The following is an 18,151-nucleotide window of genomic DNA, read 5'->3' on the forward strand; positions in this document are numbered from 1 at the left end:
ATGCAGAAAATAGTTTAAGGTTACAGAGGTTTACTGCTGAGATTACTAAGCCACAGACATACGTTTTTCATTGCAGTATTAGGTAACGTATGCTTCTTTACTCTCCTAGAAAAATGCCACTCTGGTAAATTAATTATAGAGGTTACATCCAACTATAGCATTAGTCTATGATGTAATCTAACTGTCCTCTCCCATCACAGTTTTAGTGTATTATTTCTCTCTTAGCAGCTTGTGTTTGCTGCCTATTTAACAGTTATTTTCAGTGTATTTTAGGTAGTAACTTTACAAGTTTGATAACATACTAGTAAGACACTTTGCATATAGTTTTGATTTCTTTTTTAAGTCCTGGATAAATTTAGGTGCACTATATTGCTTTGTATTGACATCACAATCAAGGCTTCAATCCTTCTAGCTTCTCAACAAAGGCAGATTTTCCTGCTTATGCAGGCAAAATATTCAACTAAAGCGTTGCACATACCCATGGGCAAATGCCGATCAAAGTGGAACAGCTTTCAGAATCCAAGCCTTATTACCCTTTGGTATAATGTACAAGCTTGTTTCAGCTGTATTTGGAAAAGACGGACACTTCTAATTCAGAAGATCCTCACTTGCTTGTGAAGAATTGTTAGAAGGTGCATAGGTTTCATAGATTACAAGGTTTTTCAGACTTTTTCTGATACCCCTGGGACACAGAGAATGAAAGAAATGGCAAGAATGATTTTGTATTACCAGGAAGGGACTTGGGGAAGAAATCTGGAAAGGTACTAGCAGCCAGCAGTCTAGGTAGTGGATTTAATTGCATTTATACCTGAGTGACAGATCAACAAATAAATACCCAATAACAGATTTGGTTTTGTACTCTGCTGCATGTTAGGAATATCGCATGAAACGGCATTTTGCCTATTTACTATCACTGATGTATGAAAGAAAGGAAGATAAGAATCATGGACATGTGGGTTGTTAGGGCGAGCTGATCCAGCTTCCGACTCAAACCATGACTGCTGTCAGCTCTAGAGCAGAACAGCCGTGGCTTTATCTAGCTGAGTCCTGAAAACCTTCAGGGGTGGAGCCTCTGCCACCTTTGCAGGTAACCTGTTCTAGTGCTGCACTGCTCTCAGAACAGAACCAAATATCTTACCTGCTTCATGTGATGAGCAAGCAATTTGTTTGAGTGCTGAAACAGTGCAGTCATTTTGACTTCCAGCTGCAGTGTGTACGTGCTTGGGTTTTGAAGAGATGTAAAACCACTTTTTTTCTCCTTTTACCACTGTTGAGATTGGCATGTGCTAAGCAAATCGTATGTCAATGCCACTTCAATGTTTATTTGCATTATTTAAAATTGGTTCGCTGGCGTGAAGCAATGTGGCAAGGTACAGAGCATCAGCTGATGCCGTGCTTCAGCTCCTCACAAAGGTTCTCTGCCTTCTGCCCTTCACCAAATAATAGGCATAGTGTCTGAAACTCAGTTTTGCTAGAAATTAAAGCTGTATTTCAGCCAGGCACTTAGGTTCCTAATTAAGCATGTGAGTAATCCAGCAGAAATAGGACAGCTCATATTGTTCAAGCTCAGCACATGGATAAATGCCCGAAGTGAGGACAAGGAGGAAAAACTAGGGAACTCTGTGAAGTGTTCCCAGAGACAAGACAGTATGTTTCTTTGCTGCTTTATGAAAGTGATGATACGAATTTTTCCTCTCCACTGAAGCATCACTGAACACTGGTCATAGGTGAGTTAATGGAGAAAGCTTGAGTTCCTGGCACACTACAGAACGAAAAAAGTATGAAGAAATTGGTGATAGCCTTCTTCTCTGGCAGAGAAGGAGTAAGTGTTCGTTTTTGTACATCATCTGTTTGTTTCTTAGAGCAGATTTCAGAATTAGAGAGTTCTTTCTGAAACTGATTGTAGAATTTCCTTTATTTATCCCATGAGACAAGAGTCATCCTCTAGCAGGAACAAGAGATCCATATTCTAACTGGTTACTTTGCATCTCAAATTAATGTTCCCCTAGAAATTAAAAAATAAATTAAAGTTTTGTTAACTTTCTAAGTTCCCAGGTGGTTATGATACTGTGGATTCTGGCAAACTACCTGAATTATGAAACTGATAAAGATGTTAAAAGGCCAATTACATGTTACTGTGTTTTTCTATTGCAGCATATTGCTGCATTTTGGTCTCAGATTTACTGTGTAGCATTACCACACATTTCATTTGCATCTGATGTTGAACAAAAAGCTACTGCAGACTGATGCTGTTCTCCTAAGCAGCAGTTATACATTTTCTTTTTGCATGAAGTTGACTTTTTATAAGGTTAATTTTCTCAGGGCTAAAATAATAATTTATCATTATGTTCAAGCCTCGTATTTTTTATGATCAGAGTGGGTTTGTCTCTAACCTGCCTGTCAGTTCTAAATGCTGGAATAGACTGGGTCAGATGTTGATCACTGCTTACCACTGTCCTAAATAAGTGTGATTTTTTAATTATTTCCGTTAACCTTATCTTTATACATTGGATTCTGGTTTAAGGTTTTCAAGAGTGGAAGGGGGGAGACAGGAAGGCAAGGCTTGCTTGTCATTTGAGCAAGTAAATGAAGGGCCCTGGCTTTCTGAACTTCTGGCTATCCCCTGGACCCTGCTGGGGTCTCACTGATGTCAGCCAGTGCCCAGCACTTTGGCTAAAGTGTATAATGAAATCAGGCAGAGCTGCAGGATGTTCAGCACTTCTGAAAATGAGGTCATTTAATGAAGTGTCTATGCTCATTGGAACTTAGCTGTAGGGCACGTTTTTCTCAAGTCACCTTAGCCATAATATTGCACTTGTATTCATAGCCTATTAGCAGGCTTTCATACAGCAGTTATTTGAAGTAGAAACAGGAGAGAACCTTTCTAGAGAAGAACACAGCTTTTGGTAGGGTCACATTTGCTTTGCTCCTTAATACCTTTGTCTGTGAGGTACTGCCTTTTCCTAGTTTTTCTCTTAACTGCATTTTCACTGCCGTTTTATCTCTGCCACCTTTGCCTTGCTGTGTGCCTTTTCTGGGTACCTTGGTCACTGTATGCCATGTCTTTACTCTGTTGTTTGTCTCCTTGACCTGCTTGGCATCCCTTACCACAAAGGCACTGGTGGTTCTCAGTCATTTCTTCCTGCTCCCAATCTGTCTTCTCTCCCTCTGCCTAATGGTTCTGCATCTCTCTCCAGTAGTTCCACTGGGTTGTCTTTCTGTCAGTTTAATGTCTTTCAATTTAAAGCTAATATGGCCAAATCTGAATTCTTTATCTTTCCCAGGAAACCATTTCACGTTCAGGGTGTTTTCTGTGATTACCACCATTCACAATCTCAATCATGCTTGTTACTTGGGGACATTTTCTTATCCTGCACATTTAGAGTTGCATATAATTTATTATTACTATTATTTATTTGTATAGTAATAATCTTACTGCATTTTTCTCTGATGTATTTCTAAATCAGATAGATTTCTCAGTTTGGATTATTGTGCAGATTAATTACCCCTGCCTCTCTGAGAACGACAGCAACCTTTCCCAGTCTATTCAAAATACAGTTGTTAAGATGATTTGTCTTCCTTGCATTCATCACGAATCCCTGCACTGATTCATCCCACTGCATCCTATCAGCATCCAGGTTTTTGTATTTGCTTTCAAGTCTTTCATATATCTGCCCTCTCCTATTAGTCATTCCTTCCTTTGTTTTATGAAACGCTGACTCTTCTCTCCACCCTTGCTTCCCCAGTGCTATCGGCTTCAGAGATCCTTTTGGTCATTTCAGAGAGGTCTTTGCTCTTCTCATTTCTTACAAATGTAGCCCATCACAATGTGATCTTCAGACCAACTTGTTTTGCATCAGGCAATGAAGGTTATCTTAGAAACAGCTCTACTAGCTTAATTTGCTATGTCAGTTACTATTTAACAGGTTTGATTATTGAAAAAAGGATTTTTATGACGTATGGTTTTTTAATTACAATTTATATAAATAAACTGGGGAAATAGATCTTTTACTTTAAATGGGAAGCAATAATAGTCTTACAATATTTTGAATCTTTACAGTTCGTTCTCTCTACTGAAAATGTATGGGAGAAAAAAAAAAGGTACTATTTTCCTCTTGGATATGTTTAGTATTAAGCATCAGTAACCTTCTGAATCAGTGGTTATGCTGATTTCAGGCATTCAGAGCTGGACTATAAAATCATAACATTAGACTCCAGAATAATCAGGTTTAAAAGGCAATCTGTGATTTTCGAAGCAAAAAAAAAAATCACACTTTTCTTGGCAACTTTTATGGATACACAAGTCATTTGATCACAGAAAAGTAGAAGGAAGGTTTTGAATCTTAGTCACCGAATTGTAAGAGGTAAGAAAGACCACAAGTTATCAGGAAAAGTAGTGTGAGATCTGGCAATGATGAATGATCCAGGTTAAATCCAAAGCCTTAGTATGAATTCAGAACTGGATCGCATTCATATGCATTAAAACTATAGGGCATATAAGAAACCATGAACTCTTTCTGTTTCCCTCTGACAAACCAGAGATGAAGGTTGAGTTGGGAAACGGAAAGATTATGTTTTTTTCCACTTTTTCATTAGCAGAGAACAGAAGCCCCCAAAAGTTTTCACATCCGCTCAGTGACAAACCTGGGAGCAAGCTGAAGACTTCACTTTTCAAATTTCACTGCTCCTAGCCCCATTTAAAGAAAAGGTGCAGCAGGTGGGAGAAGGTGTCGAAAAGTAACACATCGTTTCAATTCATTTTATGCAACAGGGCTTCTGTGTTTGTAAAAACCTACAGGCATTTATATTCCTGCCATAATCTACCACCTTTCAGGGTATAATTTTGAGCTTCACAAACCTTGTGAAGAGCCCTGTCCTAGAAACTCGGTCTTTTAAAAGAATTCATAGGCACGACATGATCTTTCCAAACACAAGAAGGTCAGCGTACAGAAGGCCTTTCTCGAGGGAGGCAAGCCAAACCTCTGGGATTTTTACTGGAGTTACAGAGAGACAGTCTGTCTGTGCTGGAATTGATTACTGTCATTGCATGTCAGCTTCTTCTCACGACTCTGGAGTGGAAAGGAAGGAGAGGATCTCATTAAATACATGCAGTGAAGAGGCTAGGGGCCAGGATTCAGCGACTACCTCTAGCCTCAGGTCTCTCTCTTCCAGCCCTCAGAAGATTTGCAGAATTGATCCAGGGCCATTTGAATAGGGCATAATTGCTTTGAAAGGAATGTTTGCTTGCAGTCAGTAATTGCCAGCAGATCTTGAAATAAATTATGAAATTGTGGTGAACCCTTGCAAACATGCTGAACTTTTTCATGGCCTATCCAAAAAAATACTGGTGTTGCTGGTACGCAGTCTGTTCTTGAGTTGTTACAGCGTGGTATATGCAAAAGTAAGGTTTTATCCTGAGATACACCTAATAAATCTTTCTATCTGGTCTTCCCTGTTACAGAGATGTAATAACAAGTACAAAATGAGATAACACTTCTAAAAATTAAACTAGCAATCAGTTTGGTTAGTGTGCAGGTCAACAACCAATTTTCATATAAATGACTTAGCTACACTGAAATCCCTCCGTTTTCTGCCCTTTTCTTTACATTTGCATTTTCCTTTGCAGCCTCTGGCTAAAAAGACTCATCTGAATAAAAGTTTATGCGTGTTGCCATCTTCTAATGATCTGTACATTTTTGTGTTTGACAGTGTATCAGTTGCAACAAGAGGCACCACGTCCCAAGAGAATCATCTGTCCTCGGGAGGTCAGTTCTTCTTTCTCTCTACCTTGTTAAAGCTGATGAATTGTCAGCAGCATATGATTACCAAAAAATCTTTTGTATAGTCTGCGGGTAGTATTTGCTTTATTTTTTCTAAGCCATTATTTTATAGAATCATTTTTCTTACAGTTGATTAATTAAAGCAGATTAATATTTGCTAATTAGGCATGGAGGCCTCATTCTACCCCTAGAAGCCGTTTCATTAGGCAAATGCTCATTAATCATTGCTTGGTGTGCTTTTCTATATGCCAACTAAAGTTTTGTGTTTCCTTGTCAAAAGGAAGGTGGATTTTTTCCTGCAATAGGATCAGCTAGGTTGGAAAAGACCTTCAAGATCATCAAGTCCAACCATTACCCCACCACTCCTAAGTCCATCTCTAAAGCATATCACTGAGGGCCTCATCTACCCTTTTTGAACATGATACACATAGCTCCAGTTTGTTGACTGCATTCTGCTAAGGACTGTGTTCAAGTGAAAATACTGAAGTGATAGCCTTAGGGCTCGGTTCTGTCATACAAACTTTAAAGATTATAGGATATCTAGAAATTTGCAGGGCTGCAGATTTGGCTGAATCATTTTCTTTTCCTGTTTTCTTTTTCTGTATTTCTCCATTTCTACTAAGTTAAATCTGTCAATTCCTCAGCCTGCATGGCATAATAGTAATGGAAAATGTATGTAGATGTCTGCTCAATCAATAGAACTGTGATAGCTTTATCTTTTCTAATGTCAGGGACAAATTTTGTGCAAATAGACATGTAATACTAGTAATAGAAATACTAAACGCATGAACAGATTGCACAAGGTATAAAAGATGATGTGAAAGAAGATAGAAACTACGGTTCATCAGCGTGATATATAGCTCTTCTCTCAAACATCATCATGAGCTCTGACCTGCTTCCTGCACTGTGTACTTATAGAAGTGATGCCTTAGCATAGCATCTATCAAATATTAACACATACAGTCTCAAAACAGGTTTGTGTGGGGCAGAAGGTTTTGTACCAAGGCATAGGTGGTTGCTCAGGGTGGTGAAAAGGATCCATTGGAAGCCAGGAATTTAATCTGATTTTCCTTAGTCCACCAAGTGCCTTAACAAAGAGGCCATTGCATTTTTCCAAGCGCTGTCTACCAGTTGTTTTAGGGCAGGGAGGGCCCAAGTCTTCAAGCTGTCAGTTCAGGATGGTCCCAAGACATATAATGCAGGATGCTGAGAAGGACAAGCAAAACACCAGTGTGGGTAAATCCTCATGTCATCCTTTCTCCCTGTCAAAGAGAAGGCTCAGGGAGAAGGAGCTTGCTGTAGTCCTGTGGGACTTCAGTGCACATGTGCTGAAGGGGTTTTAGCAAGACCTTCCTCTCTGAAATTCTTACGCAAAACTAATGTCAGGTAGGTATCTGAGGCTGGTACTCTCTAAAGAAGAGGACATTAAGGTTTTTACCAAATGAATATCACATGACAGGTATTAAACTAGTAGTGATATAGCTCAAAATAGTTCAGGTAAATAATTTATTTCTGGTTCGGCATTACGTGAGTTTCTCAGTTTGTGTGAGATAACAATTTACCTAATATTTTATTTATATATTTCACACTGGCACTATGTTGAGGAACAATTTGTCTTGAGAAAATCTGATTAATAAGCATTAAATGCTTAGGAACCCTTGTCTACAATTTGAACTCATCTTTGTTGGGATACAAGTGACTTAGTCTGAATAAGTCTGATCCAAATTTATTTTGCTAACTCAAAGCATTTTTATCTTGCCTCCATCAGTGAAAATTTGAATCAAGGTGAAATGTGCTTTTAAGGTGGAGTAGCAGTCATATTCCTGTGCTAGAAACATGTTTATCTACACAAGTAAGTGGAGTAAATGTGAAGCTGTGAACTCTTTACCAGTGTGCTGTTCTAAACTTACTTCCTTAGATTTAGGAACATGTTAGGTACAACTGAACTTACCCTTTGCTCCCTTTGCCTGATGTTTGAAGGCCTATTCAGGTATTTTCCAAAGATCTGCAGAAAGAAGATAAGACCACATTATATTAACTAAATTAATATGTGATTGGCAAAGCAGTACATAACAAAGTAAGTTAAAAATGTCTAATTCACATAACCTGGGTTTGATTCTGACTAATAAGCCTTTTTTAGTGGCTCACCTCACTGACTGAAGAGTCCTATTTTGATTTGTTTTTATTTTATTTTATTTTTTAGTTTAATTAAACAGCTGAAAATAAGAGACTTTATTCAGGGGTACGTATATAAAGCAGTATGAACTCCCACAGATGCAGTCTTTGTTTGGGTTCATTACTTGGATTTTGAATCTTTGTGCAGCTTAACTATATGTGTTCACAACCTGATTGCTAGAAACTCAGATTAGCTGACCCAAGAGCAAAAAAACATTACAGCACTGATGATGTATTTTATTTTTACATACAGCTGGGGAGGTGGGGTGGGTGAGATGTCCTGATACCTACATTGTTCCTTGTGGTTCATATTATCAATTTTATATAAAGTAGAAATGCAGACTGGTTTTATAGAGCATCACAGATTGTTAGAGACAAAATTCAGGACCATGTTCCTATGGCATCTATTAACTTTTCCTTAGCACACAGACTGTAAGGTGTTTTGGATGTTTTGTTTTTCTTGATTCATTTGACTTCAGTGTAATCTGGTGATTGTATAGGCTTGCCTCACTAAAGATGGTGCCTTACTAATCCTAAATTTCTGCCAGTTATGTAGAAAGATAGATCTCAAAATCTAATTTTGTGTTATATATGTGAAAATGTATTAATTGGCAATATGATAGTTATTTAGTATGCAACATGATGCTCATCCAACATCTGGAGAGCAGGTGTCAGCAGGATGCGTGACTGACAGGGGAAAGATTTATCTCTCCATGTGCATATCATAGGAACTGGACTTTATGGAGGGTGTTCTCTTGTATAATTTAGGATTCAAACTGCTTCAGACAAATGTAAAGATTGCAAATAATTTAAAATCCTTCATGCTATGGCAAGATGTCTTTCATTCATGACTGCCAAATTCTGCACTGTTTGCAAGAAAATTGAAGCATCTGCTGTGAACAAAATCTGTAACACCAACAGATAAACTTGTGAAGGGTTGGAGGATTGGGTTTTTTCTCTCACCACTTGGCATTTTCATCATTCCTCAATCTTTTCCATTGCTGTCTTCCAGATTCTCTGCATTCATTTGCTTTTCCATTACCTCTCTGTTACTCCATAGTCACAGGGGTTTTAGCCTCAGATCTCTGCAGTTCCACCATCTGATTTGTGTGGATTTCTTGATTAGCTATACTTTGGAGACAGGAATCACCTCTCCTGATATGCAAACCACAAGACTAAAAGCTGGGACTGTAAATAAAACATGAGCATTTCTATCTTTGTCTCTTTGAGCTTTGCTATTATGATTTTCATTTTCCTTTTTGTTTTTCCTTTCCCCACATAAATATCTTGTCAGCAAAAGCAGGTCATTCCTGCAATGGGAATCATATTGAATGAACTGTTAGTGCTTCAGGTATCTAACGGCTTTTAATTAATCACCACTGGCAGCGGGACTAGTGTGAATATCCTACCTTCCCAATAACATTGGATTTCTGCCAATATCCTCATTTGTAACCATATTCCTTCCAGCAATGTTTTAATGATTTATTTTTTAAATAGAGAAAATTTAGTTTAAAAGCACCACTCAGATGGAGGAGTAGCTTTTAAATATTGTGCAACTGTGATGACAGGCACCAAAAAATCAGATTTGTGTTGTGAGAAATTCATATTATAGAGCATCTTTTAGGGTACATTTACAGTAATGCTGATTAAAAAAATACATTCTCAGAAAATAATTCGAGCATTCAACTTCCTGGTTTTATTCAAAAATAATATTTTAAAGGATTCTTGATTGTAAGAAACATTTCAGGAGTAGACTAATCAAAGTTAAAATATTTTTTAAAGAAATGGAGGCTTTAATGAAGTGAAAGAATTAAGGAAAGATAGTGACATTATCTGGCATATTTTTGGTTAAGCAGTTGGCTTGTTAAATATTTCCTTCAAAGAGGGAGTGAGTCTTACCCATGAGTTTTTAAATTACTTGTGTAGGGATATTCATGCCTATGAATGCTCTTCCTGTTCTGTTCCAAGCCTTAATTGCTGACAGCAATTTTTGAGGCTGGTGAGTTTGTCTGCATTAGACCTTGAATATTCCTATCAGTGCCTTGGCCAAGCCAGTGTCAGCAACGGTGAGAAGCTCGACTAAATTTCCCTAGTGTAGACAAAGCCTTAGAGCCCTAACTTATATTATTATGTAGAAAAATGTCAGTTAATTGCCTTCCTAGTCATTCTGAATTCCAAATAGGTTTTGTCAGAAGTGGTAGAAATTATTGTCTTTGCCTTTAAAGCATAAAAATTACAGTTTCTTGATTAAAAGCAAATGATAACAAAAGGGAGACTTCATTTAGAAAAAAAACCAAAACAAAACAAAACAAAAAAACAACCAAACCCACCATATATATCCATTTTTGCTTAAGTGATTGTAGGAGACTAAAATAAAGATGGCATATTCATACTGTACTGCTGAGAGTCTTTAACCATCTGGAGGGTCGGGAAATGTTTTGATCCTCTGGGTATCCATTCCCCAGATTTACAGAAACAAGTGTATAGATAGTGGCATTTCATAGAGCGTAACTGTTGAAATGGTCACTAGCAGGTTTATAATGATATTGCTATCTTGCACATTACTAACAGAGAATATACAGAATCATTGCAGGCATCCAAAACTGAAGCGCTGCAAATTATTCTTTAGCCAGTTATTCTCAAAGTTTCTTCTGAAGCATAGGATTCAAGCTAAGAACAAAGCAATTAGCAGAGTATCATGTAAACAACAGCAATATTGAAAAGTCCTTTCAAAATGCTGCTTACTTTTGTCAGCTCTTCTTTCAGTATTTGTACATATGAGAAAGCTTGTGATTAGCTAAGCTTGATCAAGGTTGGTAAAATGAAGCCTTAGTAAAATGTTTGCTGAGAGTACACCTGACTGGATAATAACTATTTAATCATTTCAGTAAGTCTTCCATGAATTCCCTTATTCTGCTCACTTAGTGACCTTTACAAGCCAAATATTTTATCTTTTCCTCTGCCCTCATCTTTCTAAGAAAGTTATCTATACTGTGGTAGTCCTAGAGAGCTGTAATAGGGCATTGAAATTGGCCATAAAATTGTTGGTGAGTAATGGGAGTAAATGGGAATTTTCATTGCACTTGTTCAAACCACTCTACTGCAGAAAGTCAGACACTACCACGAGAAGGTGTCTCTGTCAGTCCTGAGAGCTTCTCTAAGATAATTCAGAATGTTATATTATCTTTTCTGCAGAAAGAAACCTTGGAACACATAGAGTGATGCACCAAGAGATCCCATTAGCCAGCAATTAAGTGAAAATAAGTAGAATTGTTCCGAAACCTATTTTCATTAATGAAAATGTTTGTACATGTAAGACTTAATGGAGCCTATATTTTCAAATTCTTATAATATTGCTGCTTTAATTGTGTTTTTATAATCCTGACTTTATGATAGAAACAAAAAGAAACAAGGAGCACACAGCAGTAGTCTGTGGGTTACAAATGAAGCTGAAGAGCAATTTTGAATAGACATTGATAAAAGGAGGAAAGTTCTTCAGCTGAAACTCACAGTGAAATTAGAAAGCCTGGTTGCTCTGAAGAGGGCTGAAAACAGTGGAAGAGCAGGAAGTGTCTTCAGTTACATTGTTGCAGAGGACCTGTGGAATGTCAAAATGTACTGTATCCGGCATTCCTATAAACTGGCCATAGGCAGGTTTTCCTGTTAGGTTTAAAAATGTGGGGTTACACCCAATGTCATTTTAATCTTTATCTCCATAATGGATGTTGTCCCACAGAGTGCCTGAGATTTGCAGCAGTAGGTGAAAGGAAGAAGAGAATCTGGAATATTGCTTGCCCAAAATTCCTTTGTATCTATCACATCAGAGAAAGTTGTCAATGTTGTTTTTTTTCCGGGCACACTAAGTACTGACAGGAAATATCTCTCCTAGAGTCCATGAAGTGTCACCCTGCTGCAGTAGTAAGGTGGTGGAACGCTAAGAGAAAGCCACATTATTCTCATTTTAATGGTCCATTGACTACTGAAGGGAAGAGAAAGCTTCCTAATTATTCTGCAGACATGATAGTAAATATTTCATTTAAGTATATGCAGCTAAACAAAACTGGAAGACGTTTTTCTGTTCCACTTGAATTTCATCAAGTTTGATATCTAATGTCCTAGGTTATAATTTGCAAATTAGACTGGTGTTCATGTTTGTCAGAGGAATCTGGTATGAACCAGTTGGTGCGCTTATAGATCACTGTGACATGGAAAAGTTAAAGCCATCTTTTTAGAAGACAAGATGGCAACTTCTGACTAATGAGCAGAAACTGTATGTAGCTGTCTTTATTGACTGATGAACTTCCTAATTATCCCTCTGGCTTTGTTTGAAAGCTTCTTTGGGAAGCCTCACCCTTCCTCTCCATTTCCCCTTCAAAGTGGGGGATATGTGTGTGTGTGTGTGTGTGTGTCTGTGTTTGCTATTCTCCTAATTTTTTCCTTCCTTTTATCCTTGTTACATATCACTCTTTTCATCTAGTTCTTTTTATTTTGACATCATGTTGAATGTAAGTAGCTTTCAAGCCAAAATAAATGAAAGCCTGTTTCATACCTCAACCTAGATAAAGTTTATGAATACGCCTGTGTGTAGGTGAAAATGCTGTGTGCTTTTATAGATTTACATATCTGTTCCAACTTAGGACGGTATTCCTTGTGTCTGGTTCAATAATATGTAGAAGGGGATCTTACTGTCTCTGCTCCATGACTGATACTTTGTGAGGTGTCTGATGTCTTTTTTTAAGACCAGAAACAGAATATTGAGCAGTTGATGATTTTGTATTTTCTAATATGGATAAATATAGAAACTTTACATATCTATCTTGCTTCCTACACTTCTTGTATATGTATTTATATTAGCTACACACACACAGAATGATCAAACCATCCAATTGCATGTCTTTTTACACTGACACATTTTAAATACCCTGAACAAATCAGCATGTGTGTGTGTGATAGAGATGTTTTTGTGAGCAGTATGTCTTATAGTTATCAGAACAGTCAGCTTTGTTGAAATGAAAGCATCTGTAAGTTACCATATTGTTCAGCATTTGGGAAATAAATATTTTCCTACTTAGTATTTTGCAGAGGAGTTAATAGGATCTCTCCAGATTCTGGAAGATAGCTAGCACTACCAAAGGTCTCTTACTCCATTCAGACTTTGCAGATATCCTGACTTAACAGAAACATCCGTGGTTCCCAAGCACAGAGCAGAAGTATTCATAAAATCAGCAACAGGAGATAAACTGAATTAATATTGTTATTCTTCCTTGTATTTTTGCTTTCACCCTTTCCCTCTCCCTACGCAGTAATGTTCTCCTAGTGTAAAGTGGTAGTGCATCTCACCCATAATGCTACACTGAGGTTTATCCAAGGTCCTCTCCTCATTTTCCACACACTGCATCCACTCTCAGTTCTGATGGGTTGTTTCCTGATTTTCCTTCCATGCCTTCAGCTCATATTTGATTCTATAACCATTCTCCCAGCAGAACGGTTATAAACATTTGTTTGGCATTTCACAAGCAGATTCACTAGGGAACCTTGCTAAAGGGCTACATGTTTGTATCAAATAGCAGCAGTGAGCTGGTTAGGAAGCGTGACTTTCAAGGGTGCTTTAAGGTGGGTGACACAACACCAATAATTTTGTGCAGATGCATTGTGGGCTGTTGTGGCATGTGTCATAGGGATGTTTTAGTGCTTCTCACTGGTTGCAGAATTGTGAAGAGCATTTAGAGCATTGATGTGGCTTACTGCATTTATCTGCTGCTCCTGGGGATATTTTTCCTCCCATTTAAATGACTCAACACATCATCCTTGAAAAAAAGAAGAGTTTAAATGCTATATTCAAATTTTTCATCTTACATTCAAGGCAACATTGATATTCCCTCTTACATTTAATGATGCCCTTACTATGTGAATGCAAGATGCATAATAAAATAGATGACTCCTGCTTTTGCAGTTGAAGTTGTTTGAACCTGACCCTCACCCTGACTATTTAGCAGCAGCCTTCTTGATTATTTTAGCTCATGTTCAGGAGCACATTGTTTTCTTTACTAGGTGAGAAGATACCTTGCTCAGTCTTGATCTCTTCTGCTAGAGCTGAATATATACAAAAATATATTCCGGTTTAGTAGCAATAGCAGATGTCCATGTGGGGGAGTTTTCTGTTGCCTTCTGAAGTTTATAGTGTTTTGTCTGACATATTGATTATTGGCTGCTGGACAGTTTGGTCAGGGTCCTAGATAGGAAGTAAACCTGAGTTAGAAATACCCTCATAAAGGGTGTCTTAAAGCAGCAATATTGAGAGTTTGGTACAAGCAAGTGAGCAGACCCAATTCCTTTTAAATTCTTTGTTTTTAAAAATGAAATGATAGAAAAAACTTTTACTGAGTTTCAACCAGCCTGCAGGAAGTGCCACAGTAACAGCCAGAGCTGCTAAGCTTTGTATGTTTCTTTGCAATGTGTTAGCCTGTGAACAGGTCGTTATGCATTTTACCTTCTCTGTGGGTTACAGCATGCTATCAGAGCAGAGAAGCTGTGCAGCTTTGAGCAGCAGTTAATAAAAGCATTCTTTGTGTTCTTCACTTTTGTCTTTCCTTTTGTATTCTTTCTTCCCTGTAGTGAACTCCACTCCTACGATCTACCCAGTGCTCTAGATTTTACTGCAGACTATTTTGTTAGAAGATATCAAACACAATTTGGTACGTTGCTATGCCAACAGATTTAAATTGAGTTTTGTTATTTAGAGAAGCAGTGACCAGTTTATCACTTGAAGGTTCAGTTTTCTCCTCTAGAACAGTTCAGTCAATCCACTGCCTTCCCCCTGCTGCCTTCTCTCCTGAGTGCCTTAGACAAGTGGTTAGAGACATGGAATTATTGTGGTTTTGTATGTAATTTATACAACCTATTCAGTCTGCTTCCTGTTAATCCTTATTTCATGAGAGGAGTCCAGGGACAGAATAGGCTGGATCATGGTCTCTCGGGGCCAGAAGAAACTCAAGAGGTCATCATCACTGTGTCAGGAGGTACTTGCCTAGCCTCTTCTTGAAGCCTTCCAAGACTGAAGATTTCATGACCATCTCTGCTTATTTACTTACTGTTAATTGTTTTTAACACTTTCTTAAGGTCTAAACCCTATCTTCTCTTTTTTGCAGTTTAAGCCTATTACTTGTTGCTGTGTCTAGTGAGCCTCTTGAAAGTGCTTTTTTTTCCTACCTGTCTGCTACAGCCTCTCTCTTGCTTCTATTTTTTTTAGGCCAACCTATTTTCATGTCTTTCACAATTTCTAAATCCCTGCCATTTGCTCCAGTCTTTCTTGAGATGTGGTACCCAAATCCACACTCAGTGTTCCAGAGAAGGGCTTTCTGAGTGGACACTGCAAGGAGAAGATTGCTCTAAGTGTCTTGTTGACTGCAGTCTTGTTTTTATACCCTGGTATGACATTCTGGTTTTGGCAGTTTTTGCATGACAGTGTCAATGACTTATATTCATTTTATGATCTGTAAGAATGCCAGGATCCTTTTCTGTAGGAACCTGTCTAGTCATTGCCCCTCTGGTATTCTGAATGATTTTGACATCTTGCTTCTAGCTACTTTCTTGAAGGCACCATAGTGCCATGGTGGAAAGTGCATCCATTGAGTGGCTGTAATGCTGGCATCCCTGTGGCTCTGTGACTGCATGACAAAAGGAGGTACAGACTTCCAAAAGTATTCATGTCACCTTTCTATCTGGAGAGCCTTTGAAACACAGGCAGCACAGGTGGAATGTGTTCTGGGGCCTTGTGCATTGCCAGTTTCTTTCTGAGGAATGTCTTTGCTCCTCCCGCATCATGTAGCCAAGGTACATAAACATACTTGTGAAGTAAAGTTACATGTTCTGGATGGGCTTGCCAAATGAAGCCTGTCCCATCAGTCATGCTGAATGCCATTGACTGAAAATCATAGGGGAGAAGACCATCTTTTCATTCTGTGTGTACACAGGGGGTGTCTATAATTGGCCTGTCCTTGCCTGGGGAGTACAGATGTTACATTGCTGCTACTGCTACTAACAAAATTAGCAGCAAGCATTATGATATACTTTCCACAAAACCAAGAGTTGCTTCTCTTTGAAAACATTGGTGACAGAAAGCCTCATAGGTAATGGTAAGAAAGTCAAAGGCAGTAAAATAGGTAGATAAATATTTTCTTTCAGAGAGAATGTTCTCCCAATTTAAATTGCTAAAGAATGTGATGTGAAATGTGTCCTGTGTGGAGGGCAAGTTAGACATACTAATTGATCTAAGTATTTATTTCCTTAAGAAAAATTTGGAGGCAAAAAAAATACAGAAGTAATGAAATGCAACACAGTTTTTTACTTTGTTACATTTAATGGAGGCTTACAATCTTCCTTAATCCTTTTTGGTTGTTGATTGTAAACGCTAAAGTTTACAGTTGGATTATGACAATTCTGCCAAAAGCTGAATGTTTCAGACAATAAACTTCCATATAGTCTGTTTTTACCGGGCTTGTCTTGAAAGCTTCTCTTCCAGCTCTTCTATTTCTCTTTATGTCAAACTGAGCTAAAAAACAAATTTATTTCTAGTCAACTAGAATTACTGAAAAATAATTAGGATTGTTCAAAACAGAAAATACATCAGATGAAACTTCCTTTGGGAAAATGCCTCACTGCCTGCCCTAAGTGAACACACTCACATTATTAACTCTTGGATCTTGTTTCTCTGCAATTTCTGTGTACTGCAGAGAACAGAGAGCCAGGTGCAGCTACCCACCTTATTGTTTCCCTTCCCCTTTAATATACCGTTCATGGATGTGTGAAGGCAGTGGTTGAAATAGGTAGCTATACGATGTTATGCTAGGCTGGCCCTTCTGAATTACAGACAGATTGCTGTCCTAGAGGGATTTCTAAATTTTCATTCCAACATTTCTAGATTTCAGCTTTGGCCACTGCATAAGGAAATATGTCCAGTTCAATGAAGCTGAAGAGAAATTTTCTGAAATTAGGGTTATCTTATTTCTGTGGCAGAACTTAGGCAGAAAGAATTCTTCAGGGTATCCTCAAATCTTCATTACAGTGTGGCTTGGATGTCAGTGCTTGTGATGAAAATCTATCACATTAGGGGATGCTCACCTCCTGCCTGCATGATTCCCAGTAGTTTTGTGATGAGTTATCTTTCAGGGTGGTGTATGATTTAATATAATAATCTGTACATTAACAGGAGTATGTCATGCCAGGGCTAAGCCATTCTGGCCAAAAGAGGAGCCACAAATCCCATGGCATTAAAATTCAGTAAACTTCAAAATTATGTAAACGTATATATTGAATTAGCTTAGATAACTAGTGTATGTTTTGAAGAAGATTTATTTCCTTCTCAGTGTTCACTTCAAACCCCAGTTCAACTAACTCCACACCTTGAAGAATATGCTATAGCATTGTAAAAAAACACGTAGAACTAGACTAAGTGTACAAGTGAGGGGACTTTTTGGGGGTGCAAAGAGGCAATCAGGTTTGGCAGGCTGAGAGTCAAGGCTGGAGTATGTAGAGTCTCTCAAACACAGGTTTCCAAAAGCTTTTGGAGAGTGCCAGGAGAGCTGTGCTGAGTTTCATTCTCTTTGAGCATGCTTAAAGACTAGAAGTCATTGAATCATTGGCTTTGAAGAGTACTGGATTCGTAGTGATTTAGGCTGCTTCACCATACATCTTATTTCCTAATCAACTTCACTTTATTTTTCAACAGTTTTGGCATTCATTGCTATTCACAATTTGTACTACTATGAATTTCAGTAGTAATTTTCAGGGTTTTCCCCATGGTTTCTGGGACGATGGTCAGAAATGCCTGCTCTGCAACATTTTGATCTGAAATTTGCAATAAGACCTTTTTCGGAGCCAGGGAATTACCATCTCACATTTGAATTGAAAGCTGCCACTTACTTTCAGTGGAGCGAGAGAACCCATTTAATTTATCCTCTACATGGGAGTAGTAAAACCAAGCTGTGGGGGTCTTTAAGACAAAATATATTTTCACTATTATTTGCTTTATGTAATTTTTCTCAGTTTTGTACTTTGTTTATGTCTATTAGCTGAAGAGTCCTAAATGGTTCACGCCTCTGATCTCTTCCATTGCTCATTGTCTAGGGACATGGGCCAGAGTGATGGATAAAACCAGCTGGTGACCTGGGAACAGTGGCCAGTGTTTGAACAAGGAA

The 18,151-nt window shown here is 38.1% G+C and overlaps 1 protein-coding gene across 3 annotated transcripts in view; it reads left to right on the plus strand.

Moving 5' to 3' along the window:
- CHN2 (chimerin 2) overlaps positions 1-18,151 on the plus strand; it is a 166,462-nt gene that overhangs the window by 73,225 nt on the left and 75,086 nt on the right. For 2 of the 3 annotated variants that reach the window (XM_061351016.1, XM_061351017.1), the window contains exon 3: positions 5,710-5,765. In XM_061351016.1, coding sequence (XP_061207000.1) covers positions 5,710-5,765 — 56 coding nt within the window. Of the gene's footprint in view, positions 1-1,803; positions 1,823-5,709; positions 5,766-18,151 lie in introns of those variants that run through there. The other variant, XM_061351018.1, reaches the window with a different exon arrangement.

The sequence above is a fragment of the Neopsephotus bourkii genome, unplaced genomic scaffold (assembly GCF_033783945.1).
Source record: "Neopsephotus bourkii isolate Nb327-2 ecotype Australia unplaced genomic scaffold, CSIRO-AGI_Nbou_v1 NB_549, whole genome shotgun sequence".
NCBI lineage: Eukaryota > Metazoa > Chordata > Aves > Psittaciformes > Psittacidae > Neopsephotus > Neopsephotus bourkii.